We start from the raw sequence: 27257 nt of genomic DNA on the forward strand, positions 1-27257 counted from the left end.
AAAGTAAAGGATCCTTGCAACCTTTTGTCAACAGGATCCGCTGGTTCTCCAGCTTGGCAGCATACCCGCTGTTTGTGGGTGGGACTCATTAAAATGCAGATTCCTGGATGTAAAGTACAAACCGTGAACACCAAAAGGCACCCAAAAGCTTGGATTGTTAAAAATTTTATAGACACATCAAAAGTAAATCCATAGGAAAATATGGTTAAATCAACAATGCCAAGCACAAGGATGAAATCTGTTGTTAGAAAGACACAGAAAGAACAGCCCAATAGATTTGCTCTTAGAATTAGAACCACGATGGCACTGTTACACACCTACCAAAAACCAGTTCCAGTTCCAAATTCTGAGCACGACACCTAGGTGATGAAGAAACTCGTCCCAGACGCTGTTGGTCCACAACCACTTTGGCAGTTTCTCAGGTTAAAATATCTCTGCCATATGATCCAGCTGTTCTTTTTGCTCTTTTGGGGAGGGGGCTGCCACCCAGCTATCAAGTCAATCACATATAATTTTTAATTATGAATGTCCGGCCTTAGCTTGGCTTGTTTCTTACCAGCTTTTATTAATTATCCCATCTATCTTTGGCCTTGTGGCTTTTATCTTTCTCTATTCCTGTATACCTTTTCTTTCCTTCTTACTCCATGTCTAGCTGTGTAGCTGGGTGGCTGGCCCCTGAAGTTCTTCTCCTTCCTCTCATCCCAAGATTCCTTCTCTCCCAGATTCCTTCTCAGATTTATCCTCTCTGCTTGGCAGCCCCACCTATTCCTCTCTCCTGCCTTGCCCTTTATTAGACCATCAGGTGTTTTAGACAACACAGTAACACAGCTTCAGAGCTAAACAAATGCAACATAAACAAAAGTAACACGCCTTGAAATACATTCCCAGCAAGCTGTTCTTCTAGTAGTTTCCTTTTTAAAAACTTTACAGAAGTGTCTGTCTCCACTTGTGTGTCCACATGTATGCATCAGTGTCCACGGAAGCCAGAATAGGGCATTGGAACAGTGGCTAGACGGCTGATACAAGTGCTGGAAACTGAGGTGTTCTTAACTACTGAGCCACCTCTCCAGCCGTGTGTGTGTGTGTGATGGGGAAGTTAGTGTCCTGTATGTAACCGAGGCTGGCCTTTAACCTGATTCTCTTGCCCCTACCTCCTCTATGATGGAATGACAAGCATTTACTATTTGCGGAATGTCCAGGTATTTACTATTATAGTATGTACACAGTTTTTTATTAAAATTGTTGAGACAGGGTCTCACTATGTGTCCTATCCTAATTACAGTTTCTATTGCTGTGATAAAACTCCATGACCAAAAACAACCTGGGGGGTTTACACTTCCACATCACTGTTCATCACCAAAGGAAGTGAGGGTAGGAACCTGGAAAGAGCTGATGGAGAGGCCATGGAGGAGAGCTGCTTACTGGCTTGCTCCCCATGGCTTCCACAGTCTGCTTTGTTACATAACCCAGGACCATCAGCCCTGGGGTGGTCCCACCCACAATGGGCTGGGCCTGCCCCATCAATCACTAAGAAAATGACTTATGACCAGATATTATGGAGACGTTTTCTCAACTGAGGGCCCTCTTCTCTCAAGACTCTAGCTTGTGACAAGCTGACATAAAGCTAGCCAGTACACTACGTAGCCCTGGCTGATCTTGAACTCACTGTGTAGACCAGGCTGGCCTTGAGTTCAGCAAGATCTGCTTAGTCCTGCCTGCTGAGTGTGGAGTCGAAAGGTGTGTGCCACCACTAATACAGTTTTCTGTCCTCTTTTGTTTTTCCTTGTAGTCCAGCCTTTCTTCCAACCCATGATTCTCCTGCCTCAGCCTTCTAAGTGCTGAAGCTGTCGGTGTGTACCACTGAGTCTAGCCAAAGGACCCGTGAGTGTTCACAGACGGTCATCAGCCCAGAGTTCCAGCAGCCTATTCACCAACAGAGGCACAAGGCAATTCTGGTAATTTACAGAGAACACTCAAAATAAAAAATATATATTATGTACTAAGATGAACTCATTTACACAAAATTCTACAAAATACTCAGAGACAATAGCTGCTGCAGTGTGGGTCAGGGTAGGGGTCACGCGGATACTGGTTCATCATCTGGACGTGGTGAGCGCCACAAATGCCTCTCAATATTAAATTGTATACCTCAGACATGCTTATGGACCAACTATAAATGCCCTATTTTTTTAAAAAGTTTTTCCAGATAGGGTTTCTCTAGCCACTAGCTGTCCTGGAACTTGATTTGTAGACCAGGCTGGCCTTGAACTCAAGAGATCCACCTGCCTCTGCCTCCAAAGTGCTGGGATTAATGGTGTGAGCCGCCACCACCTGGCTCTAAATGCTATTCTTATTCACGCAAAGTCAAACAAATTCCAACATAACAGACTCATATAACCATTCTTACTGTGACTAATTTAATACAACTAGTATTTTCCACTGAGCTGTCAACTCTACAAAGAAACAACTGATACTAACCAGAGTTTAAGTTACTAAGCATTGATACACAACAGTATAAAATATGGTTACAAGTCTGCCCTGAAGCCACTTTCACCATGGCAGGTCAATATTTATTTTCTACTTTTAAAATAGATTTTCTTGACAACTATATAGAGGATGATAATTAAAAAGTTTAGTTTCATTTCCAAACATAATAAAATCATCAATATTTGTAGATGATAAACATTAAATACCAGAAAAATTTACATGTTAAGAACTCAAGGTTTGAAAACCTGCCAACTTCTACTAATATCAGTAGGTAAAAATGCACACGTGATGTTTAACAGTAATAAATAATTATAACTCAACTTAGAATATAATCTAATGTAACTATGTAAACAACACAAACACTTTTGAGGCTAAGTATAATCTTATATCTTTATGTGGAAAACTATAGCAAAACATAGGAGATATAAGTGCAGAAACATACCATGTTTATAAATACGAAACCGTGGCATTATAAACTTATTAATTCTCCACAAATGGATTTATAAACATAATGCAATTTCATACAAATGCTACCTCACAAAGGTCTTTAGGAACTAGACAAGCTGATCCTAAAATGTATACAAGAATAAATGACTTCACCATGGCCAAAACCACTGTGGAAAACTAAAAGCCTTGGGAAGATGGTCACATACCACTGAAATGAACAAACACATGACAAAGCACAGTAAAAATACAAGCCAGGGAAGGGAAAAGCTACAGCCTATTTAAATGCCACGGGGTTATACCAAGATGATGTGGGGCACTGGTGACATCCACAGCAAGAAATTCTCACAGAAGAAAACCCCAGCAGCAACAAGCATCCGTCAGAATACTCATTTCTGAGCTATCTGTACCAACTGTGCATCTCAGAAGGGAAAAGGCTGTTGTTGTAATGTTCTTTTAAATCTGGCAATTGATCAGTATATTATACATTCACGTACTTTTGGAATTATTACATGTTGGGAGCAGTGAGACCCCAGATCCTGAATTTCTTGTAATCCCCTGATTTGAGTGCCTACAGCTGCTCTGAGCACGAGACCTTCAGGAGTTCCTGATGGCAGGAGAGTGGTTTCTGGTTGGTCTGGCTGGGGCGTGGCTATCTCTATATAATCTGCCCCTGAACACAATAAAGGGGGCATTCTTGGGGAATTCAAGGATGACCCGTGTCGCTGTCTCTCTGTGTGTGTCTGTGTATTTTAACCTCCACTCCCTTGCCCGAAGCTTGCGAACTGGGTGCCAGCGCACTGAGTGCAGACACAGGGGCGCGGTGGGCGGCAATTACATAAAAATTTCTAATTGTGCTCCAAACATAAAATATGTACTGCTGCCCTTTCCTTTTACAGATTAAAAATCTTTATCAAGTGAACTTTATTTAAAAAAAAAAACAAACATTAGCGATGAGTTAATCTCTAAAAAGCTGTCTGTGGCTGATCTCTGTGAAGTGGAAGCTTGTATTGAGTGTGTCCACTAAGGAGCAGGTGGGGGACAGGATCCTTTCTAAGTTTACTCTAATTTCAGTACACTACCACTTACTCCACTCACCTTATCAATATCTACCACCAAACAAGCACAGTCACACCTAGGTCTCGTTAAGAGAAATCAATTTGCAAACACTGCAAAGGGAGAGGCTTGTATGCTTGAAGCTCTCTCTTCCTGTTTCCCCAGCCCCCTGCACCCCAGGCTAACAGTCTAGACATAGCTAACATTTAGCAGACTTACGTGCTGAACACGGTTTCACAGCCATTTGCTTTTCGTATGCTTTTTGAGGTCAGTTTAAAAAGACACGAGTGCTTTGCCTGCCTGTGGAAGTCAGAAGACGACACTGGATCCCCTTGGAGTTATAGGTGGCTAATAGTTGTCATGTGGATGCTGAGAATTGAAACTGGTCCAATGGAAGAGCAGCTGGTGCTCTCCACGTCTCCAGCCCAAGGTCAGTGCTCTTATTTCCACGTTTTCAGACACAAATGGAGGTAAGACGGTACTTCCTCTAGCTTGTCAGCTAGTGAATGGCCAAGGTTCTGTTAGTTCCAGGGTGGGGCGAGAAAAAGAAGGTGGGAGGGAAAAAAGGAGGGGGAAAGGGAAGGAGACACACACACACACACACACACACACACACACACACACACACACGGCACAGGCGAGGAGGAAATGAGCGTACCTGACTCACACAGCCCAGCCTGGCCTTGGGACTCCTCAGGTAGCAAGAATGACCTTAAACTGGAGTGCTGACATTAGAGGCTTGGGCCGCCACAGCTGGATTATGCAGTGCAGGGGATTAAAGATTAAAGCCAGGGCCTTGTGTATGTAAGACAAGCAGTCTACCCAGTGGGCTATATAATAAGCAGCTGCATTATATAGCAATCGCAATCATAATCTTTGCTATTTGCCTGACCAATTAGAAAATGTGCATCATGAAACAACTGAAGAGTTATGTTTTCAAATGAGAATGAAGCCCAAAGCACTGCAGTCTGTTCTGTTCCTGGACAAGCTCTTACTGCTACAAGTCTACCTCCTGCTTAGGAAATCAGGGTGATTCTGCAACGCTCACCCTGAGGCTGGAGGGCTCACTGTGACATAACAGCCGGGCACTCTTTACTTTAACTTCTTTATTGTTTGCGGTATTAAAAACACATTCTTACAGAGCTGCTTTGCCATGAATAAAGCAACAGATAAGGCACTATCTCATGATGTACTTCCCACGTGTACTTCCCTGTAAGAACAGAAGTCTGGGTCCCTGTACTACAAAAAGCTGAGGAACAAAAGCACTGTATTCTGAACATAGCCCAGTGTGTGTGGAAGGACAGCATACACATCCAGCTTACTTAGGTTCCTTTATGAGCATAATTCCTTAATCATCTTTTTGTGGAATAAGAATGAATATTAAGAAGTATGAAATCCGAACAACATTTATTTTCACCATATCAATGTTAAACTCAGGAGAAGCAACTTCATTGACTAAATGTTGAATGTTTCAAAAGTAAAAGGCAACCTTAATTTTTAGTGACCCTATAACCAGGGTCTTGTAGAAGAAGATAGATTTTTATCCCTTGGCATGAACAAGCACATCAAACAAGGATCACTGAGAATGCTTACATATATAAAGCCATCGTTGGGAACGATGCTCTAACATAATAAGCCTAATAAACCACCAGAAATAATTGCAACAGAAGCGCCAAGTTAACACCACACGTTTGTTAGAATTTCCAAGTCCTTGCTCCTAAGACAATCTTAGTACACGTAATAAGTATAGCGGGTCATTTAGAAAAAACATTTAAAATATATACTCAGCGTCTTTGCAATTCAAATTTTTTTTAACATGAACAATATTCAGATATAAAATTGTACTAATTTTTTTTCTAAACACAAATTATGCAATCAAGGTTTTCTTAAACAAGCCAAGCCTTAGGGATACGATGTGTACAAACTAACAGTAGTGTATATTCCAAACTCATTCTTCCTATATTATGATATGACATAACTTTTCTGAATGAAGGTCTATGTTAAGGCTTAAGGTGTAAACACTTTAGAAGGTAACTTAGTGAAATTACTGTTCACTTAAAAATAAGTATCATCTCATAACAGGTTCCTGAATGTTCAAACTTACATGTACAAATACATTTACATCTTACATTTCTAGAAAAGGCACGTTTTATATAGAAAAGCAGCAAAATCTTAAACCCACCAATTTACTGAAAAAAAACCATTACTTTTTATTAGAAACAATAATGCTTCTCAAGATGTTGGCAACAAAGCATAGTATAGCACACATTTCATACAGTATATTTAGTTATATTCCAGAAGGGGGTGGGACGCCTCCTTGGCTGTGGGAAGCTGATGTATTTGATGGACTATGTAAGCTGGTCTCCTTGTACACAAACCAAGCATTTCCTCCCCAAAGTATCATATTCAGAAAGCCAAAGATCTATGAAAGAGGGAAACAAATATAAAAATCTAATGTTTGCTTTAAACTACATACAAATTAGAATAAAAGACAAAGTCTATACATACAGCCCATTGTACAAATTTTGGATGCATAATAATTTATTATACCCAACTAACCTCTAAATCTGTAACATAAAACAACAAGAAATGGCAACCTTTTCTTTCTGCACATAGGTTCCCATTTGAGAAAAATGACTTTAGACTCTGGTACCCAGGGTGAAGAGGGGCCACATGAAGCTGAGTCTGCACCTGCACGGTTCTCACTTTTCTTCCATTCCGAATGGTTAGAACCTCATTTCCCTCCCTCTTCTGACTGCCCTCCGCTATTCCAACAGTTGCAGCCAGAAGTGTACTCTCCACACCAGGCACTGACCAACATGCATGCAGGACTCAGTGAACCTAACTACCATACAAGGTCCTTCAGCATCAATGACGGTGACTTAGGAATAAGAGTGGGGTGAGAAGCGGAGGAACTAAGAAGCTTTACCTTTTCTGTGTAAGTGCACTCACAGAACTGCCTGTCGATACAAACTACAAATATCGGCTTTTACATCACAGAGTTGTTATCAAGAACATGGGTAAACTGCTTTATAAAGTAATACTGACTTCATCTTATGGAAAAGACATCTGGCAAGTCTTCCAAAACAGAAAATATTCAACGTTACTGGCAATTTCAGTTTAATGAACAGTAGAAAAATATTTAATGAATCAGACATATTAAATTTTACAGATTTGAGAAACTTTAAAAATGTCAGTTCTATGTTCTCTAAGTAAACCAGACTTAAGAGAACAGTACAAAGTCAGATTTGGTTCAAAAGCTGTGTCTCCTCAGAGGAACATAACACATTTCTCAGCTGTACAACGAAGCTAACAACTGCTTTTCATATTCCTCTCAGAGTAGCGGAGTAACTTCAGATGCTATAGCACAATGGCCAGCACAGAATCTCAACAAAAGGTACCATCGTTAGTGTCTTTTAGTCTCTAAGTCTTGGTTACAGGTCACACTTTTCATAAGTGTATATATATCCCTAGAACCCACGTGTCTCAGTAAGAATCAACTTATTCAGAGATGATTAAAAGTTACTTTCTTGAATGTTGTTCTATTAAATGAAGCACAGTGCGCAAGCAACAGATACTCACCACAGACACATTCAGGGATCCCATACTAGTCACAGAGTCAAAGTAACACAAGGCTTCCTGTGGCGGCTGACAAGGAATAAGTTCCTTAATAATATTCTGTCCAGTAGTTAATTTAATATCTGTAAGAGCTTTAGCCCAGGCCGAGGAACTCACCAACCACAAAAAAGTGGCAACAAGAGTAACAATAAAGTCCTAGAGAAAAAATAAGCTCCAGTAAGTGAGCAATCCATTTAAAAGCAACACAATTCCTATAAGCAATAAAGAAATCAGGATTATGTTTAATCCCATGATACCGATGGTCCTCATGATAGACTTTATTTAAAAGGTCGCATTCAGTCTAATCATTATTGGTGTTTACTATTTCTAGAGCACCATGCCAGAGACACAGTAAGACTTAATCATTTCCTTAGAAGTCTACAACTTAGCTGGGCATGGTGGCGCACGCCTTTAATCCCAACACTCAGGAGGCAGAGGCAGCAGATCTTTGTGAGCTAAGGCCAGCCTGGTCTACAGAAGGACTGCCAGGACAGGCTCCAAAGCTACAGAGAGAAACCTTGTCTCGAAAAAAAGAGAAGTCTACAACTTAAAATTTTATTATTTCTGAGGCAGGGTTTTGCTAGTCTTGACCTCACAGTAATTGTCCAGATGTAATTTTGGCACGTGTGTGCATGCCTATAGCACACATGGAGAACATTTCAGACAGGCTGTCTAACCAGCAAGCCCCCAGGATCACCTATCATCTCTGCACATAACACACATGCCCTCGCGCAAATATCACATGTGTGCTGGAAATCTGAACTCAGACCCAGCTCTCACAAGTGCTTACCACCGCTCCAGCCCTGAACTCCACTTCTTATGCAGAAAGGTCAAGTTTTCTAAACTGTCACCACAATCTCAGGAATACACTGAGTCCTCCTTTCCCCTACTGAAACGATAAGAACACCTTCCATCATCGTTTTGGTTTGTTTTGTTTTTTGAGACACAGTCTTGCAATGTAGCATTGGCTGGCCTGGAACTAAGAGAGATCCAACTGCCTCTGCTTCCTGGGAATTAGAATGCTGGGGACTGAGGGAAGTGCACCCCCAGACCAGGTGTTTTCCATCCATCATCTTTTATGAACGTCCTAACTGCAGAAGTCTTTGGCCCAGCTTAGACCTATAAACAACCCCACCATTTCTTCTTTTTCAGTTACCCACTTCACTCCCATCATTACTTGAATTACTTATATTCTAAATTATAATTCCTTGCATATACAATATAAACCCCTTCCCATGTGCAGTTAAAATTCTCAGTCTTGTCAAAAATAATTCTCCAAGAGACGGATTACTGAAGTGGTTTAAAAAAAAGAACACTAACCAATCTTAAGTTTAAGAATGTTCATTAGAAGCTAGAAAATGGTTCAATGGTTAAGAGCAGAGGCTGTTATTCCAGAGGACCCAAGTTCAGTTTCCAGCACCCATAGGGTGGCTTATAACTTCCTCTAATTCCAGATTCTGGGGATCTGACACCCTCTTCTGGTTCTGTGAGCCCTACATGCATGGGGTACACAGATACACATGCAGGCAAAATACCTATATAGAGAAAAATTTAAAAAATTATAGGGGCTTTAATTAGGGAAGGGAAGAAGGGAATATGGAAGGAGGGTAAAATGATAGGGTGTCTGAAGTTATCAGGAACCATATTATTATCTAACTGCATAAAATCAGAGAGAGAGAGAGAGAGAGAGAGAGAGAGAGAGAGAGAGAGAGAGAGAGAATGAGAATATAAATGAAATTTCCTATTTAGGTCAACAGTGTTCCCTCAAGAGACAAGAACCATAGACTTGCTAACAGAAACACCAAGTCCAAGAGTTGTTCAGCGTTGTCCAAGAGACTCCCAAACATTACAGGCTATGGAGATGCAAGCTAAGTTCCCATTGCTGACGACACTGCATTTCTGACACAGAACCCAGAGGACCTGCACTAGGGGAGCAGAGCAGCTGACCTGAAAGGCTCCTCCCTACAGACGAGCTCTCATGGTCCAGTAGGCACTGTGCACACTTCCAAGGGAAGGAGGCCGCCAACAGTCCTCGTCAGCTCTGCTATGAACCACAATGCCCGGCACGGCACGTGTGTCCATTAGGGCAGAGACCAAGCGGTTTAATTGGATGAAAGGCCTCCTCAACAAGAGGGAAATCGTGCCTGGTACTGGAAGCCTAGCCGACTACCCAGAGCCAGAGAAATCATGGATCTTGACGGTAACCTACAACTGTCACTGGACTAAATAAACCACTCTAATTCCTAACTACATTCTAATATCTACCTCTAGACCCACACACACCACAACCAATACATCTGTAACACAGCTCCTGCATCCAAGGCTCAGGGATCCTGAGAAGAGGAGACAAGAAGACTATAAGAGCCAGAGGAACAGGAGTTCGCTGTGAGATCATGCCTCCTAGAATGTCAGAGAAACTACATGGCTGCCCAAAGATCTGAACAAGGATGACACCGGTAGACAAGCTCTTATGGAAGGAGGGAGGCTCAGGTCTCAAGCCGAGACAGGGAGCTCTCAGAGTAGGAGCAATCATCTGACTGCTTATTTAATTCAAGTGGTCAGTCCTGAGACCATCCACACACAAACAACGCGATACGAGCTGAGCAAGTTCTAGTTACGTATTCAGGAAAAAAGTAATAACAACCAAAGAGGCCTGCCGGGCGGTGGTGGCGCACACCTTTAATCCCAGCACTCGGGAGGCAGAGGCAGGAGGATCTCTGTGAGTTCGAGGCCAGCCTGGTCTACAAGAGCTAGTTCCAGGAAAGGAACCAAAAAGCTACGGAGAAACCCTGTCTCGAAAAATCCAAACAAAACAAAACAAAAAAACAAAGAGGCCATGAATTTGAGAGAGAGTAAGGGGGATACAGAGGAGGGGTTGTGATGTAATTATATTTCAAAAATAAAAAACTACTACCAAAATTTAAAAGACAATGTTCATTTTATTAACAAAAAGATGAAACAGTACCTTTAGAAGTTCAGTTTTCTACTGAATCCTGTTAATTATTACATTCTCAAAAATAAACATGAAGGTTTTAATACTTTAGTTTTTTTTTACAGTAATAACAAGAGAAAGAAAGAAAGAAAGAAAGAAAGAAAGAAAGAAAGAAAGAAAGAAAGAAAGATAGATCTCCTTATCCAATCTTTTCTGCCAGGGAAATAAAATACTGCCCACTGGGACTGGTTTCAATAACCTAAACACTGAGAGTACGAATATGTGCAATGTGACGTTTCTCTCAAGTCTCGCCTTATGTGGTCTTCCTGTGAACTAATGAATTAAATGGGAATTCAGTTATAAATAATAGCATTGATGCTCCTCTACGCATATAGGATATCAAGGCATCTGCTCAGGTATGTTAGCAGCAGAAGTCAGCCCCAAACCAGTTCATCCAAAGCCAGAAATGAGTTCTAAGGCTTATCACTGAAGAATTCTTTAAAAAATAATATAAAATTAAATTTTAATTATCTTGGACCAGGGAGATGGTGCAACAGATAAAGGTGCTTGTCACCAAGGCTGACAACCTGAGTTAGATCCATGAAGGAGACAACAGATCATGCAAGCTGTCCTGACCTCCACATGCGCACCACTGTATGCATGTGCACACACACGTGTACACAAATGGAAATGAATGCAAACTTTTTAAAAAGACCTTACTTATCTCACCAGCCTCCTTTTAGCCATACGATGAACAGTATTTGTGCTCAGAGGACAAACTAAGGGCTAACTACACAAGCACGGCTGTTTGCGGCACTTGAGCTCTCACTGCCTCCTCTGCAGCCAACCCTCTCCTCTGCACTCCTATCCTCTGCAGCCCTCTCCCCTGCACGCCTATCCTCTGCAGCCCTCTCCCCTGCACGCCTATCCTCTGCAGCCCACCCTCTCCTCTGCTCTACTGCTGCACACAGACATTTCCTAAGAACTTCTTGTCTTTTGGAAACCTGATAAAAATGTCACACTAAAAACATTTCCTCGACGATAAAGTAATAGCTTTGACAAAAAAATGTCAAATGTCTTAATTTTCAGTTATTTTCTTCCTTTTGAATTCTTGGCTAAAACATCTGTTTTTCTCCTGCTTATGCTTATTTTCTCTGTGTGTGTGTGTGTGTGTGTGTGCGTGTGTGTGCGTGCACTGGGCTGCACACCTGTACTCAGGTGAGCTCAGCCCCCAGGCTCACATAGCAAACACTTTACCAATGAGGGCAGCCATCTTCCCAGCCCACAGGCTACGTTCTTGAAATCTGATTTGCTGACGTTTAGATTAAGGCATAACATCCACCTATCTCAAAAAGTAGTAACTTTTCTAAACACGGAGCACAAAATAAACTCCATGGAAGAAAACTGAGCGACTACTGTGGCCCCTCCTCCTAGACTCTGCCACACATCAGAATACGACAACTGTTCTGCCTGAGGTCTGCAATGCAGCGACCTGCAGCGTCTGGGCTCCAACTGGTAAGTTAATATGATTTATCAAAGATTTTAGAATTTGGAAATCCATTTTTCTGTGTTTAAATTTTTATATTCCTGACTTGTTGCACCATTAAATCATCTGCTACTTTATACAAAAAAGTACTATATTAAAAAAGAAAACCTAAACTCAAAAATCTGAACCTGAAATACTTAAAATACTTTAGTACAGAATTGAGAATAATGTTAATTAACAACAAACTTGTAACGTGTGTGTGTTTCTAGGGTGGGTAGGAACGCCATTAAAGGGTGCTGCATCCCTCTGGAATCAGAGCTACAGGAAGTTGTGAGCTTCCTAATATGGGGGCTGGGAAATAAACTCAGGCCTTCTAGAAGAACAGTATGTGCTCTTATCTGCTGAGCCATCTCCAGCTCCTGAATTTTACTTTTATAAACAAGAAGCACCCATTTTTCTTGGCATGGCAATACAGACCTGTATTCCCAGCACTTAAGAGTAGAGACAGAAGACCAGAAGGTTTAACGTTGTCTTTGGCTAGCTAGCAGGCCAGCCTGTCTCAAAAACAACAACAAAAAATAAGAACTCATCCTATGTTATACTAGCAAAAACCATTGATGAAACCAACTGTGAAATATCTACATGACCAATAACATCACTCTAAGACAGAAAAATACTTCTGAAAAAAATACAGAAAAAAACCCAGCTGGATTGTTTTACTTTTATCGTAAAGCACTCTAAAATGCAGCACATATACACAATGGAGTACTACACAGCAGAAAACAAATTGACATCTTGAATTTTGCAGGAAAATGGAGCTAGAAAACATCATTTTGAGTGAGGTAACCCAGACACAGAAAGACAATTATCACATGTACTCACTCATAGGTGGTTTTCAAACATAAAGAAAGCCAGCCTACAAACCACAATCCCAGAGAACTTAGACAACAATGAGGACACTAAGAGAGACTTACATAGATCTAATCTACATGGGAAGTAGAAAAAGACAAGATCTCCTGAGTAAATTGGGAGCATGGGGACCTTAGGGGAGGGTTGACTGAGAGGGGAAAAGTAAGGAGGGGAGCACAGAAATGTAGAGCTCAATAAAAAAAAAAAAAAAGCACTCTACAAACTAGATCTTAATACTGACTTAAGTGCAATAATTTAAAAATTATTGGATAAAATACAAGAAAGGGTTGCTTTATTTAGTAAAAAGGATTTTTTTGGTATAATAAAATGCAAAATAAAACAAAACAAAAAAACCCTTTACAAATGAAGAATTTTCCCCAGCACTCAGTAAGCAGAGCCAAGTGGCTCTCTTTGAGTTCAAGCCTGGTTTAGTCTCGAGAGCAAGTTCCAGGACAGTCAGGACTACATAGAGAAACATTGTCTTGAAAAACAAAACAAGCAAAAAATTAAAAATATTATCAGTATGATCAATCTAGTCACTTTTTAAGGCAAAGCCTCAACTGTCCAAAGCTATAGATTCTTAATCCGTAATGAATAAACACTTTAAAATATAGTTAATAGCCAAAAATATTTATGGAAACAACCAGTTTTCTTCTGCTTTTCCAGACAAGAAATAGAAAACATACATGTATAAAAAATGATTTTGTTCTTTACTTACCATTTACATTATATAATCCAAGCAGCAAAAGTTAAAAATAAATTGGTAAATATAACTTATGTCAAAAATTCCTTCATATTAAAGCAGCCTTCTTTTTCAGTGCTTTTTTCACAGATACAAATGACTAGCATCATCATAAGACCCTCCACACTGACCTTAAAAGTTATTTCTTTATAGTGGAGGTCTGACACAAAACCATGGCTTATCTCTGGACTTGCCCCTGATAATCAAGGAAGGACAGCCTATTCCCTTATTCTTGCAGATTATTTTATTTCTAGATTAGCAGAATCTGAAGCTCTAAGAAAGGTATGAAGATTTCAAGTCCAAATCCTTTGTTGGCATCTCAAAGGATCCGCTGTAACTCGCTGATACCAGGGATAATGAATATAAGAATTATCTGGTCAGAATTTAGCATAAAAGCAGCCATATGCAATGCATGTGTAAGGGGTGGAGTATTATTAGACAATGTTCTATTTAAAAAGTCAGATCTGATCTTTGGGCCACACTTTGCTGATAAAGAAAACAGAGCTCACTAAAAAATGGTAGTGGCATAGAAGGGGTTTTGAGGAAAGAGAACAAAGATGAGAAGCAGAAATGAGACCTGCAACTCTTCAAATAAAAGACATCAATTTCTCAACTTTTAGCTACTTAAAACTTATGGATTTATCAAATATTCAAGAGCTTTCCAGGTTTATAAAAATTAAAACCAACTGTCTTAATAATAAACAGGCTATGAAACTGGACTAAGCTTGATGACTGAGGCGAGCTCTCCTTCGCTCCCACATAGCAGGCACGATCACTTACAATCATGGGCAGCTTGCGGCTCTCCCGGTAGAGGCTGGTGTAGCCCACATAGAGCACCAGGGCAGCCATGCAGTAGAGGAACACGAAGACGGCGAAGGTGACGTAGAACTGCGCAGAGGACGAGTAGTCGCCTATGAGGACGTAGTTTTCCCACGTCACATTACACACGTTACCACTGGAGTGAGAGTGGAAGGACGCCTGGTTCAACCTATAAAAATAAAGACACAAACCGCTGGACTCCAGCAGAGAAATACTGACATTTCGTAATAATTCCCAAATATACTAAAAACATTCTCTTTTTAAAAAATATTCAAATGCTTAACTAAAACAAAAACTTCATACTACACAGACCCATAAATTTATTCAGCAATAGGTTTATGACAGATTCACTGTAAATGGAGTACAACAGTTTTAACATTATTTATATTCTAGGAGGCAGAGGTCTGGGCCCCTAGTTCTAGGAGAACCAATTACGATCTTCTTCCTTTTTTTATTTCAAAAGATACTGTCAACCAACCTGGAGGCCCAGTTTTAATTTTTATCTTATGTGTGTGGATGTTTTGCCTGCATCAATGTCTGTGTACCACCTGTGTGCCCATGCCTGCAGAAGCCAGAGGAAGACATCAGATCCTCTAGAAGTAGAATTCAGACAATTGTGAGCCATGTATGGGTGCTGGGAATTGAACCTAGGTCCTTGGAAAGAGCAGCCAGGGCTCTTAACTGCTGGGCCATCTCCCCAGCCCACAAATCATATTTAACCCTTGATTAATCAGTTGCTACAGGAAAATTCACTGCCTTACATTTACCCACTTGTAAATCATAAACCCAATTGTCATTAAGGATGACGGTTACTGTAACCAAACGAGTAAGTGGTAGAAAAGGTTAGATGATTAGTGAGCTCTCAGGATATATAGACCTTTAATGTAATATTTTATTTGCAGAGCGCAGCAGTACAGGCCTTTAGTCTTAGCACGCAGGGACAGAAAGAGGCAGATCTCTACGAGTTCTTGGGCCAGCCTAGTCTACACACCAAGTTCCTGACCAACAAGGGCTATATAGTGAAATCTTGCCTCAATTTTTTTTATTTATCAAAATATCCTTAAAAGATTATACTTCCAATTTACTGGTCTTTGTGAGATATCAAGTAAAGCCAAGCAGAGAAGGTTCAGACAGGGATGTCCCCCACAGACCTTCCAGTGGAAATGGGAGTCACACGAAAGAGACCTGCTGCTGCTGTGGCCTCTCAAAGTCCTCTAAACGTAAAATACACATGGTCTTATACTGGAGAAATGGTAAGCTTTGTGTGTGTCTTAAAATGGCACAGAACACTATCAGTTCAGGAGCTGCAGAAACATGCGGAATGTGTGTCTTGGTAAACCGAGTTTGCTCACTAACACAACAGTCTCCATTTCCCTCCATTTCTGACCTCCTGTCATATGACAGAATGTCACGACAACGTCCGCTCTCTGCGATCATCTGATCTACCCCCCACCCCTCTCTACCTTTCTCTCTCTTTTAAGACAGGGTTTTCCTATGCTGCCTTGGAACTTGTAATGTAGACTGAGGCAGTCCTCCTGAGTGCTGACATTAAAGGCATGTGCCACCACACATAACTGCCTCGCTGCTATGACTTTAGTATGATAAGTCGTATGTAAGCTCCTGGAATGAACACTTGGCTCCCTGGTGATGTCAGCAAGGGCTTTGCTGGAGGAAACAGGGTGTTTGGGACAGCTTATTTCACCATGAGATGAAGAGCCGCCTTTGCCACAAACTCTCTCTGTCGTGATCCTGCCCAAGGTCACGAGGCTGACTTACTACCATGGTACAGTCTCTCGAAACTGTGGGCCAAAGCAGTAATAAACAAACTTCCCCTTTGTATATTTTCTTCATCAGACACCAGAAAAAGTTTGCAGACAGGTGATGTGGGATTCCCATCCACCTGTGAATATATTTTACTGCCATTAGTTAATAAAGAAGCTGTTTTCAGCCAATGGCTTAACAGAGTAAAGCGAGGTGGGAAATCCAAACAGATGTAGAGAGAGAGAGTAGGCGGAGTCAGAGAGATGCTGTGTGGCTGCCACAGAAGACAGATGCTCAGAAATCTTGCTGGTGAACCATGAGCCTCGTGATAAAATATAAAATAATAGAAATGGGTTAATTTAAAATGGAAGAGCAAGTTACAAATATGCTTAAGCTATTGGCCAAACAGTATTGCAAATAATAGTTTCTGTGTGATTATTTTGGATCTGGGTGTCCAGGAACAAACAGTCTTCATCAACAGACAGGCACTGGTCTGTACCACAGTCTAAGTAAAAACTCACAAGTGAAGATCTAAATCCAAATGATTCTATCACCTTCCATGAGCAAATGCTGGAGTACATGTCCCAGTTCATGTGGTGAGAGCTGAGGCAGGCAGGGTCTGCTCCCCAGATCCCTTGGAATGTCCTCTTGCCTTGGCTTCCCAAGTGCTGAGACTGCAGAGCACAGGCCTTTGCCACTGAGTCCAGACCAGCTGTTAGAAACCCGAGTCACTAAATATGGAGTTAAAAACAGTTGTTTAACAATTAAAAGGTAACTCACCTGAATGGGTAGCCAAAAGCTGCTGTAACGGTCTTATTCGCAACACCTTTAGAAGGACAACTCACTAGAATCTCTGTTTTGCCCTTAAACCCGCCACAGGTGGCAAAAGTAAAGATGGAAGCAAACTACATAAAACGAGACCAAAACACAGAAAAAAGAGAAGCATTACTATACCAAACAAAAGTCATTAAAACATAAGTACACTGATCACTAAACGCTGGCTCACAAGTATTCTAGAAATCACTAGCCGTATGCTGAAAACATTACAAAATGTGAGTCTATTTTCCTGAGTATATAAAATACACTAGCCCATACAATATGAAATTCAGAAAAGACTTTTGGAGTATTGTGGCAGAGGCAGGACTGCTTTGAGTTCAAGGCCAGCCTGGTCTACATAGATGCAGAGAATTCCAGGACAGATAATAGAGACCCTTTCTCAAAAAAACAAAAACACAAAGCAAAGAAATTCAAATAAGACTCATTTTTCTCTATCAAAATTTTTAAACAGGTGTAAAAGGAAGGTGTTTTTGTTTGGGGCTCAAGTAACTGGTATACTGTTGGAAACAAGAAGTTGTATAGAACAAGACTTTTCTAACTTATGAATGTGTGAAATACCACTTTCAAGTATTTTTGAGTTTCGATACAGATGTTTAAAAATATAATAATGCTTCCTTAATTCTACTTATAAGAGAGGAAACCCAGAAGCATGTTACATATCGCTAGAGAGTCACATAAACTAGAATTCATTTATACAACAGGATAAACTTTTAATTGCTAAAATATTAGAGATTATTTAATAACATAGCAACATGATCATAACATACAGAATGTTCATACATTATATATGTATCTGCATCTACACACACAAAGAGGGTACAACGTAGAAATTTTTACTAAATTTTTACTAAAATTTACATGAAAATTTTAATAGTGATCATCTTTCAGTACAACACAAGATACAAGATTTAATTTCTTTTTGTCTTCTAAATTTTTCCACAACAAAAATACTTTGCTTTGGGTGCTATCATAACTAAAAATTCAGTAATTCAGTAAATGTCAATAGTTCTTATTTTCAAAATACATGTGGGGCCTACCCATCACCTCCTAATCTAGATGACTATCCAATCACCTCTCGGCTGGAGTCTGCACTAATGGCCTTGATTCTGATTCCTTCTTTGCCACACTTCAGAGCCCTGCAGTGTGCACACATATGTGTCTGAGCAGACTACCTTCCCTGGGTTGAGCCCTGCAGTGTACACACATGTGTGAGCAGACGACCTTCCCTGGGTTGAGCCCTGCAGTGTGCGCACATATGTGTGTGAACAGACTACCTTCCCTGGTTGAGCCCTGCAGTGTGCACACGTGTGTGAGCAGACTACCTTCCCTCAGCTGAGCTCTCGAACACCCTTTACTTCCTTCATGTCTTTAACTGTTACACTGATTGCTATTTTCCCTTTCCCTTAACTTTCTACACACTTCCTATCTGGGGGATAGTCACTAAACACCTCCTTCAGGGCCTTCATTCGCTGTTCCCTCTGCCTGAAACATGTCCACTCCCGCATGTAATCTCAGCAGAGCTGTTCTCCTTCATGCCCTCCTGACACTAACCCCCTGAGTGCTGGAAGCACAGGCAGGAGCCACTATACCGAGAACGCGCGTCTCCCATGCCACATGCTAGGTACTGAATCCAAGACCTTGAGCAAGCTATGGCACGTGCTCTTCCACTATACCCTCAACATCCCTCCCCCCCCAAGGCACATTTTGAAGACTTAAAGGGCATGGGACCAATACAACCACATGACTGTGCTTGGAAGTGGAACTGTGAAGGCCAGCAGTCATGAGAAAGCCAGATGCTCTAAGATTAATAAAATACAGCTCTGGCCAGTAGCTCACAAGAACCTCAGAAGCCCTGAACCCAAAGCCTCTGATTCCTTCCACATAGAAACCATAAGGTAATAAATATCTGTGGTTTTAAGTTACTGTGCTGGGGCAGTTTACTATCCAGTGATAGATAACCAAGTAAAGGGCTAACCAATACATGGCTCAAAGGAGCCACAACCTAAATGAAAAAGCCTTTAAAAAGGAAAACCTGTAACCATGCAGAATTATTTAAGGCACTAACCATAAAACAGTTAATTTCAACTACAGAAGAAAATTTAAAATCAAAAGTCAATTTCTGAATATAGAGCAAGCTACAAAGTAGATGAAATGCTTGTAATAAAAAGTCACAGAACTAGAGAGATGGCTCAGTGGTTAAGCGCTGCTCTTCCAGTGGTCCTGAGTTCAATTCCCAGCAACCACATGATGGTTCACAGCTATCAATAGTGGGACCTGATGCCCTCTCTGGCATAAGGCTGTACATGCAGATAGAGCACTCATATACACAGAATAAATAAATAAATAAATCTCTAACAAAAAGGTGCCAAAGATCTAAGGAGACCCTTTCTCATACTAAGCCTTCTCTATGAATGCTCACAGCAATACTGTTTATATCCAGGGGAGGAGAAAGCAGCAGGAAAACTGACCGTAGAAGCACACTCTTACAGTGCAAAGGTATAACCAAATGAGATACCCTAGCTACCATCCTGTTGCCTGCCCTCTTGCAGTGTCCGCAAAACATTTTTTAAAAGATTTATGTGCACTGAGTCAAGAGTTTTGCTTATATGTGTCTGTGTACCACAGGAGTGCCTGGTGACTCAGAGGTCAGAACAGGGTGATGGATCCCTGGGAACTGGAACCATGGATGGATGTGAGCAGCCGCACAGGTGCTAAGAATCAAATCTGGGTCCTTTACAAAAACAAGTGCTTTTAATAGCCGAGCCATCTCTCTAGCCCCTCATTCTTAAAAATCAAAACAAAACAAAACACCATAAAAAAGTTACAAGAACTACAGCTTATCACATCAATATAAAGGAGTTGCAGAAATCTAATGCTGAATTTAAAAAAAAAAAAAACAGGTTGTGTAAGATTATATAGAATATGAAAACTTTCAAAAAAGTTTGTTGAAGATAAAGATCACTTTGCAAACGAGGCTGGCCTTCAGCTCATAGAACTGTGTCTTCTGTCTCACTTCTATGCTCTGGCTTACACCAGCATATCTAGTCTAGAACCATTTAAAGGATGCTTGTATCACATCTACAACGCTTTGGTTAGGCCCTTACTGGTTTTCACTGGACTCACTCAACAAACTTTTGCTGTTTCTAATTTTATTCCAATCAGCACACATCTTCCATTGTGTGAGCTCTAACGCTATAGCATCCAATGAAAACAACCACCAGACACCAATGGTTGCTGAACTGTGAATGCTGCCATCTAAACTGTACCATGCTGTAAGTGTAAAACACATAAACTGGGGGTGGGCATGCAGTCAGTCATTGTCATAGCTCCAGTTTCTATTGCTACAACAAAACACCATGACCAAAAAGCAAGCTGGGAAGGAAAGGGTTTATTCAGCTTACACCTGCACATTGCTGTTCATCACCAAAGGAATCAGGACAGGAACTCAAACAGGGTAGGATCCTGGAGGCAGGGGCTGATGCAGAGGCCATGGAGGATGCTGCTTATTGGTTTGCTCAGCTTGCCTTCTTAAAGAACCAGGACCGCCAACACAGGAGCGGCACCACCCACCATCAGTAACTTACTAACTTCACCTTTATGGCTAATACAACATTGAATTACTCTGTAACGTATGCTTTTGTTTGTTGTGTTTTACTTTTTGGACAAAGTTACTTTAGAAATGATGTCACACTAATCTGAAATAGCAACCTGACCGCGTAGCCTGGTTTAAAGGGAGTCCTCCAATGCTTTTCGGGTCTGTATGTAAGAAACAAACACCTGCCACATTTGTCATGAATGGCATGGCTACCATAGCCACAACCTTTTCTCCAGACTTAGCTGAACCATGTTCTCTGTCAGGTACTGTTATGACTGACACTCTGAACTTTTACTGCTTCTGGAACACGCCAGGATTTATGCTAAGTTGTATGCAAAAATCTCTACCTAATTCACTGACCTGGCCCTACAGACACCAGTCTATCCAGCACTAACTCTACCACTACAATTTTCCTTGTGCATTTTGTTATGTAACAAAGACTTTGGTTTTTTAATACAGAAATTAGAGAGCATTGTACTATCCTATCAAGTTTTGCTTTCATGCTAGTAATTCTTGTATTCTTTTTACCCAGAAAAAGGAATAAGGTGCACATTTATAATAACTGAAATACCCAAGGTAATTATTTGAGTAATCATACAACCAACACTCTATTTTTATTGTACAGAATGTCCAAGATTAGAAGTTATATGCTAGCTGAGAGTGGTGGTCATACCTTTAATTCTAGCACTTGGGATGCACAAGCAAGTGGATTTCTGAGTTTGAGGCCAGTCTGAGCTACAAAGCAAGTTCCAGGCCAGCTTGGGCTGTATAAGACCCTGTTTCAAATAACAAAAACCCAAACAAACAAAACCCCACCAAAACAGTAAGTTATATACTGGCTGCCCAACAGTAAACCCTGACTATGGTAGATTTGCATAGTTCTTTCAGTATTTATTTTTTAAATGTGAATTTATCATTAAACTTGGGATGCTGCACATAAACCTGGGCTTCCTGCTTTTCCTGAGCACATATGGGAAAGCTGAAGATAACGCAACATCAGAATCACACTCTCATAGAGAAGCAGTAATACAGAACGGGAGTGACATTAAAAACAGGCAGGCGCTTTCCAGATTGGCTCGCTCTCTAGGGTCCTGACAATCTGCAGGAAGAATACCTGGTAAGAATACTATTGTGTTTTCAGTCGCTCACTTTTCCTGAGGTGCTATGAAAACGATGGTGTGTACCACAGTCTATAGTAAACGACACTCATTCCTTGTCCCTTGTGAAATTCACTTTCCTCCGCTAACCAAGAAGAATGAAAACACAGACAAGGGATTGATTCTCTCTTCAGCCGAACATGTTAAACATTTTAACTTTTAAAAAATTTATTATTATTAGTTTTTCGAGACAGGGTTTCTCTGTAGCTTTTTTTGGTTCCTGTCCTGGAACTAGCTCTTGTAGACCAGGCTGGTCTCGAACTCACAGAGATTCCCCTGCCTCTGCCTCCTGAGTGCTGAGATTAAAGGTGTGTACCACCACTGCCCAGCCACATTTAAACTTCCATTCACATAGTTTTAGAGAGAATTAGAACTTTACTGCTGGGCCTGCACATTAAGAAGGTCATATGTGGATGCAGTGGACTAGCTATGTTCTGAATCCTACACCTGGAAGAACAGAGCAATAACATCACTTATTTTCTCGTTTTTAGTGTTCATATATTCCAATGTGAGTATCCGTCTACACAGGTTTATGGAATAAAGTAGATGTAACCAAATGAACCTTTACAAAATGGATCAGTGGTCTGAAACTATGTGCTAGTATGTGTAGACTGATAATACATTCACATATAAAAGAACTGGAAGTCACACTGTGAGATAAAAACAGATTCTACTTTATCAAACTAGAATAAAAAATGATTGCAATACAAGGATTTAAAAAAATGAGGATTTAAAAAATATAAGCTAGCTGTGGTGGTACATATTTATAATTCTAGCACTCAGGTGTTGGGAGCAGAAAGATCAGGATTTCAAGGCCAGAACCAGCTACAAATCAAGTTTGAGGCCAGCCTGGGCTACCTGAGATCCTATCTCAAAGATGTATGAAAGAAAACAAAATATATGAATGTAAATTTGCCCTAAATGTACATTATGCCTTAAGGTGCTATCATTAAAATGTATACCCAAACTACAGATGCATAGAGGGCTTTGTGCAAAAATGTTTGCACTGATAAAATGTTTTCATGTAGGAAAAACCTGGGGACACCCGATATTTTCAGTAAACTACCTATCCTATCGAGAGGCACAGTACACAGTACTATCTCCTATTCATGTACTTTGCTTATTCTCAGAATTCTACTGGGGATTCTGAGCTCCTCTAAGTGAGAGGGCGGGAACAAAGCATTTCCAGGTCTTCACTGCTGTTCAGTGTCATCAGCAAACCAAAGTTATCTGCTTAAATTTCTTCATGCTTAATATTTTGTTTTGAAAGGAATCAACTGAAATATTTAGAAACACACCTGGAATCTACTGCATGTGTGTTCCTATATAAAGCCAAAATACCTTTGTTGTTCTTACTAAGTCAAACACTGAGAGCACTGACATCTCAGCTTACTCTCATAGAATGAGCAAAGAAAGCAGTATCAGAGTGCTTACTCCCCCTCTCCACATGCACCTCCATAACCCTGCGGGATTTAGATTCCTGAGGCACAGCTGACTCTCAATCACTGTGCTGGCATCTGTGCCATCTTTACCATTAAACATGTCTGGTCGAGTACAGAGCTGTAAATCCCCAAAGAATATAAGCATATTTACTTTATAATCATTTTGAAAGCCAGTGGATCAGCTGCTGTTAAGATGCTGGCCACTGAACGTCGTGACCTGAATCCAATCACCAGGTCTCACATGGTAGAAGGAAAACCAACTAACTCCAGGATGTTACCCTCTGACCACACGTGATAAATAATCATCTTCAGGCTTTTCAATTATTTTCATGACCTCTGGAGTAAATCAGCATCTTCACTGTTGATGGTTTTCTTCCTATGTTTCAAGGTATCTGATGCAGGCTCAGAACGTCTTTCTCCCCAGTCTCAGCACTATCCTGGTCATGCCCATGTTGTGAGGCACCTTCCTTTCTCAGACGCACTGTTTTAGGCAGGGTTCTCACTGTACTGGGAACTTCTTATTTCTGCTACATTGGCTGTCTCTATCCCACAGCTCTGAGGTTACAGATATCTACCTGTTGGGCATCTAAACTCAGGTCCTGGGTTTCTGCAGCAAGCACTTTGTCCACTGAGTCAATTCCCCAGTCTCTCCGTCTACCTTCTGAAGTACTCATATCTACATCATACCCCCAGAGGCTTTCACTCTACTCTGTTTCTGGTCCCCAACAATGTTTTTTGTACAGTAAAACCTTCATCTCAGCCTGCAGACCCGAGAGTTCCCAAGACTCTTAATTTACAAAGGTCAAAATTACTTTTGTAATAACACCAAGATATTATTTATTCTAGTACGTTGACACCTGCACTGATTAAGCAAATGGACTGATGGGTAAAACAGCTGGGCTTTAAAAAATCAGCAGTATTAGCAGCTTGGGGAAAAAAAGTTCACTTAAGAATGTGTGATGGCGCCGGGCAGTGGTGGCACATGCCTTTAATCCCAGCACTTGGGAGGCAGAGGCAGGCGGATCTCTGTGAGTTCGAGACCAGCCTGGTCTATAAGAGCTAGTTCCAGGACAGGCTCCAAAACCACAGGGAAACCCTGCCTTGAAAAACCAAAAAAAAAAAAAAAAAGAATGTGTGATGGCCAGGCAGTGGTGGTGCACGCCTTTAATTCCAACCCTCAAGAGGCAGAGAGAGGCGAATCTCAAGAGTTTGAGGTCAGCCTGATCTACAGACTAAGTTCCAGGACAGCCAGGCTATACAGAGAAACCCTGCTGTGGGAGCTCCTTCAGCTCTTTCAGCCAAACCCTGCCTCAAAAAGCCAAAAGAAAAAAATGTTGGATGAAGCAGTAAAAATGATTAAACCCTGAGTCCTAAATCTTACTAGTTTAAGAGAGGCAGAAAACACAAAGATTTTTGTTGCATATCTCATGATAATGGCCGGCTCTAGAGAAAGTATTTAAACAAATGAGCTGTGACTGAAATTAGTATTTCATTTTTCTTTCTAACACCACCAACTCTCCTGTGCCCCCAAATACTGTCAACCTTCACTGAGTTCATCACCTTCCCCGACACCCACCCCCTTAGCCTACACCAAGGTGGTTTCTGATTTTACTCTTGCTAATGTCATCAAGTCTCCTGACTACAAAAACAAGACACACGCTTTGGCTCTGATTTTCCCCAAGTGCTCCATAGCACCTGACGTTCCTGAGCACTCTTTACTTGAAATTCTGGCAGTGATGTCAAGATGTTTCTCAACACCCACCCTAACCATAACCCTTTCTTCTTTGCTGACCTGTATTCTCAACAGTTAGGCTCATATATGCCACTGCCTTCAGGACACTGCAACTTACATTATGTGAAGGGATTACCAATAATATATCCTGGTTAACCATCCAAATATTTTCCCCTTCCTCTTAATGACTTGGACAATAAGGCCGTTATCAACCAAGCCAGAAATATGCTGGTCATCACAAGAATGCTACTTCTCTCTATATGTTTTAGCTTCTAGACCTCCCCATCCTCACAACTGATGTTAGGCACAGGTACTCTCTAAAGCAACAGCTCTCTCTCCGTGGCTGGCCATTTTTACACTGTTAACAATGCAATGAATCCCCTGGGCGTAACTGGACACTACCCAATACACAGCCTAACACTTGTACACAAAGGGCCAGTTTTTAAGCCTAAAACCTCAGGAGGATTAAGGGCTTCAAAACCTACCTGTCATAATCATCTAGAACCATACTTTTGCCTGGTATGTCCATGTTCCTACCGAGTAATTTACACAACACCATGCTGCCTCCCACTGCCTAGAAAGTCACTCCGCATCCCCACCCAAATGAGTGTCCCTCCTGCTTCCTCCACCACACTTCACAAGGAGCTTCAGTACAGAAGTTACCATATGGTGTCTATATACTCCACGACATCCAGAACGATCATCAGCCCGGCGTTCAAATAGACCTCCTCAAATATTTGTTGGGTAAATATTCAGCACGCCATTAACACAATACAGTCTTATTACAAAATTACTGCCTGCGTGGTAAAGTCTTTAAACTGAAGATAGCATTTCCTTACATTTAAGGATAATTTCAAAATACAACAACAAAATCACCCCTACTTCAAAATACATTTAAGTGAAAACCTAAATTATTAAACTGAATTGCAACTTTCAAAGAGACTAAACTTAAGGGATTTTCTCTTGATTTTTTTTCTTTACATTTCTTTGATTTCTCGCCTATACTTTGGGGATTAAATTAACTTTCTTATAAACTTAAGTTTGTACAAAAAGTCACGTGTCTTTTGCCAGTTGCAAGAAACCGGCACCCGTTCCAGTTTTCATAAAACTGGTGGCAAATAGTGTAAATAGAAAAATCAGAGCATCCTCGGAAAACTTGAAGTTCTATGTTAAAACACATGTAGGGAACTGGAATGAATTGTGAAGGAGTTTAACGTTACTGGCTATAAAAACACGACCTGATGGCACACTGAGCAAACAAACGCCAACCGCGTAAGTTAACAATCTTTTAAAACCGGCACCGAACTGTATAGTGGGCCGCGAAGTGTGTGAGGCAGATCGCAGTGCTCGGTAAACTAACTTCAAGAGCCAAGGTCGAACTAGCAAGTCTCCTTTGATGTTAATGATTGCTTGCCAGGGAAAGGGCTGAGAGCTGACTTTCCAAGCAGGATGTCGCTAGAAGTAAGAGAAAACCATCTCGATGTCCTCGGCAGGCAAGGTATTAAATGGGCCGAGCAGCGGGAAGCGTGTGGGGCAAGGGCCTCGCTCCGCGTCCCTGACCCACACACTATTTTTAACCCGGCCAGCGAAGAGCCAGCGCAGGTCGACTCGGCCGCGGAGGGCACCGGCCTCCGGGAGCTCGGTTTCGGTTGGACCGCAGCAGGAAGTCCGGTCTTCCTTTGCGGCTGGCGGTGGAGCTTGAGAGGAAAGCGAGCCGCTCCCACGCCTCCGCGCCGAAAGGCGGCCGGGACAAGCCTCGCGCACCCGCGCCTCGACGCCACCGGCCGCCATCTCCGCCCCGCGGCCTGGGAGCGCAGTCCCCGCCTCCCCGCAGGGCGCCGCCAGCGCGGGGCCGGCCGGGGTCCGCGTCGCCGGCTGCACTCACCCACTCCAGGATCTTGATGAAGCCGAGCGGCTCCTTGAGCGGGTTGAGGTTGATCTGGAAGGTGGACATCCTCTGAAGGAAAGGAGGGAAGAGAGTCAGGACGCGGGGCGGAGGAGGGGAGCAGCGCTACCGGAGCGGCTCGGCGGCGAGAACGGGAAGGCGGGGCCGGGGCCCCCCCCCAAGGCGTGGCCGAGGGGCGTGACCGGAGGGCCTGCGGGGCGGGGCGTCCTATGGGGCGGGGCGCCCGATGGGGCGTGACCGGAGGGCCTGCGGGGCGGGGCGTCCTATGGAGCGTGACCGGAGGGCCTGCGGGGCGGGGCGTCCTATAGGGCGTGGCCGGAGGGTCTGCGGGGCG

General features: G+C 41.8%; 1 protein-coding gene across 2 annotated transcripts; it reads right to left on the minus strand.

Annotated features, from left to right (window-relative positions):
• Positions 1-5054: 5054 nt before the first annotated feature.
• Positions 5055-27066, minus strand: Sypl1 (synaptophysin like 1). 2 transcript variants are annotated; one of them, XM_057783138.1, is made up of 5 exons: positions 26903-27066; positions 17035-17159; positions 14455-14662; positions 7570-7761; positions 5057-6409 (listed from the first exon to the last, which is right to left on the minus strand). In XM_057783138.1, exons 1-5 carry the CDS (start codon positions 26969-26971, stop codon positions 6275-6277), a joined length of 729 nt encoding a protein of 242 aa, XP_057639121.1. In that variant the 5' UTR covers positions 26972-27066; the 3' UTR covers positions 5057-6274. The 2 variants fall into 2 exon arrangements, with proteins under 2 accessions (XP_057639122.1, XP_057639121.1); XM_057783139.1 differs by lacking the exons at positions 14455-14662; positions 17035-17159; positions 26903-27066 and adding an exon at positions 13651-14383 and having other exon boundaries at positions 5055-6409.
• Positions 27067-27257: the final 191 nt, after the last annotated feature.

This window comes from Chionomys nivalis, chromosome 10 (assembly GCF_950005125.1).
Source record: "Chionomys nivalis chromosome 10, mChiNiv1.1, whole genome shotgun sequence".
In the NCBI taxonomy this organism is placed as follows: Eukaryota; Metazoa; Chordata; class Mammalia; order Rodentia; family Cricetidae; genus Chionomys; species Chionomys nivalis.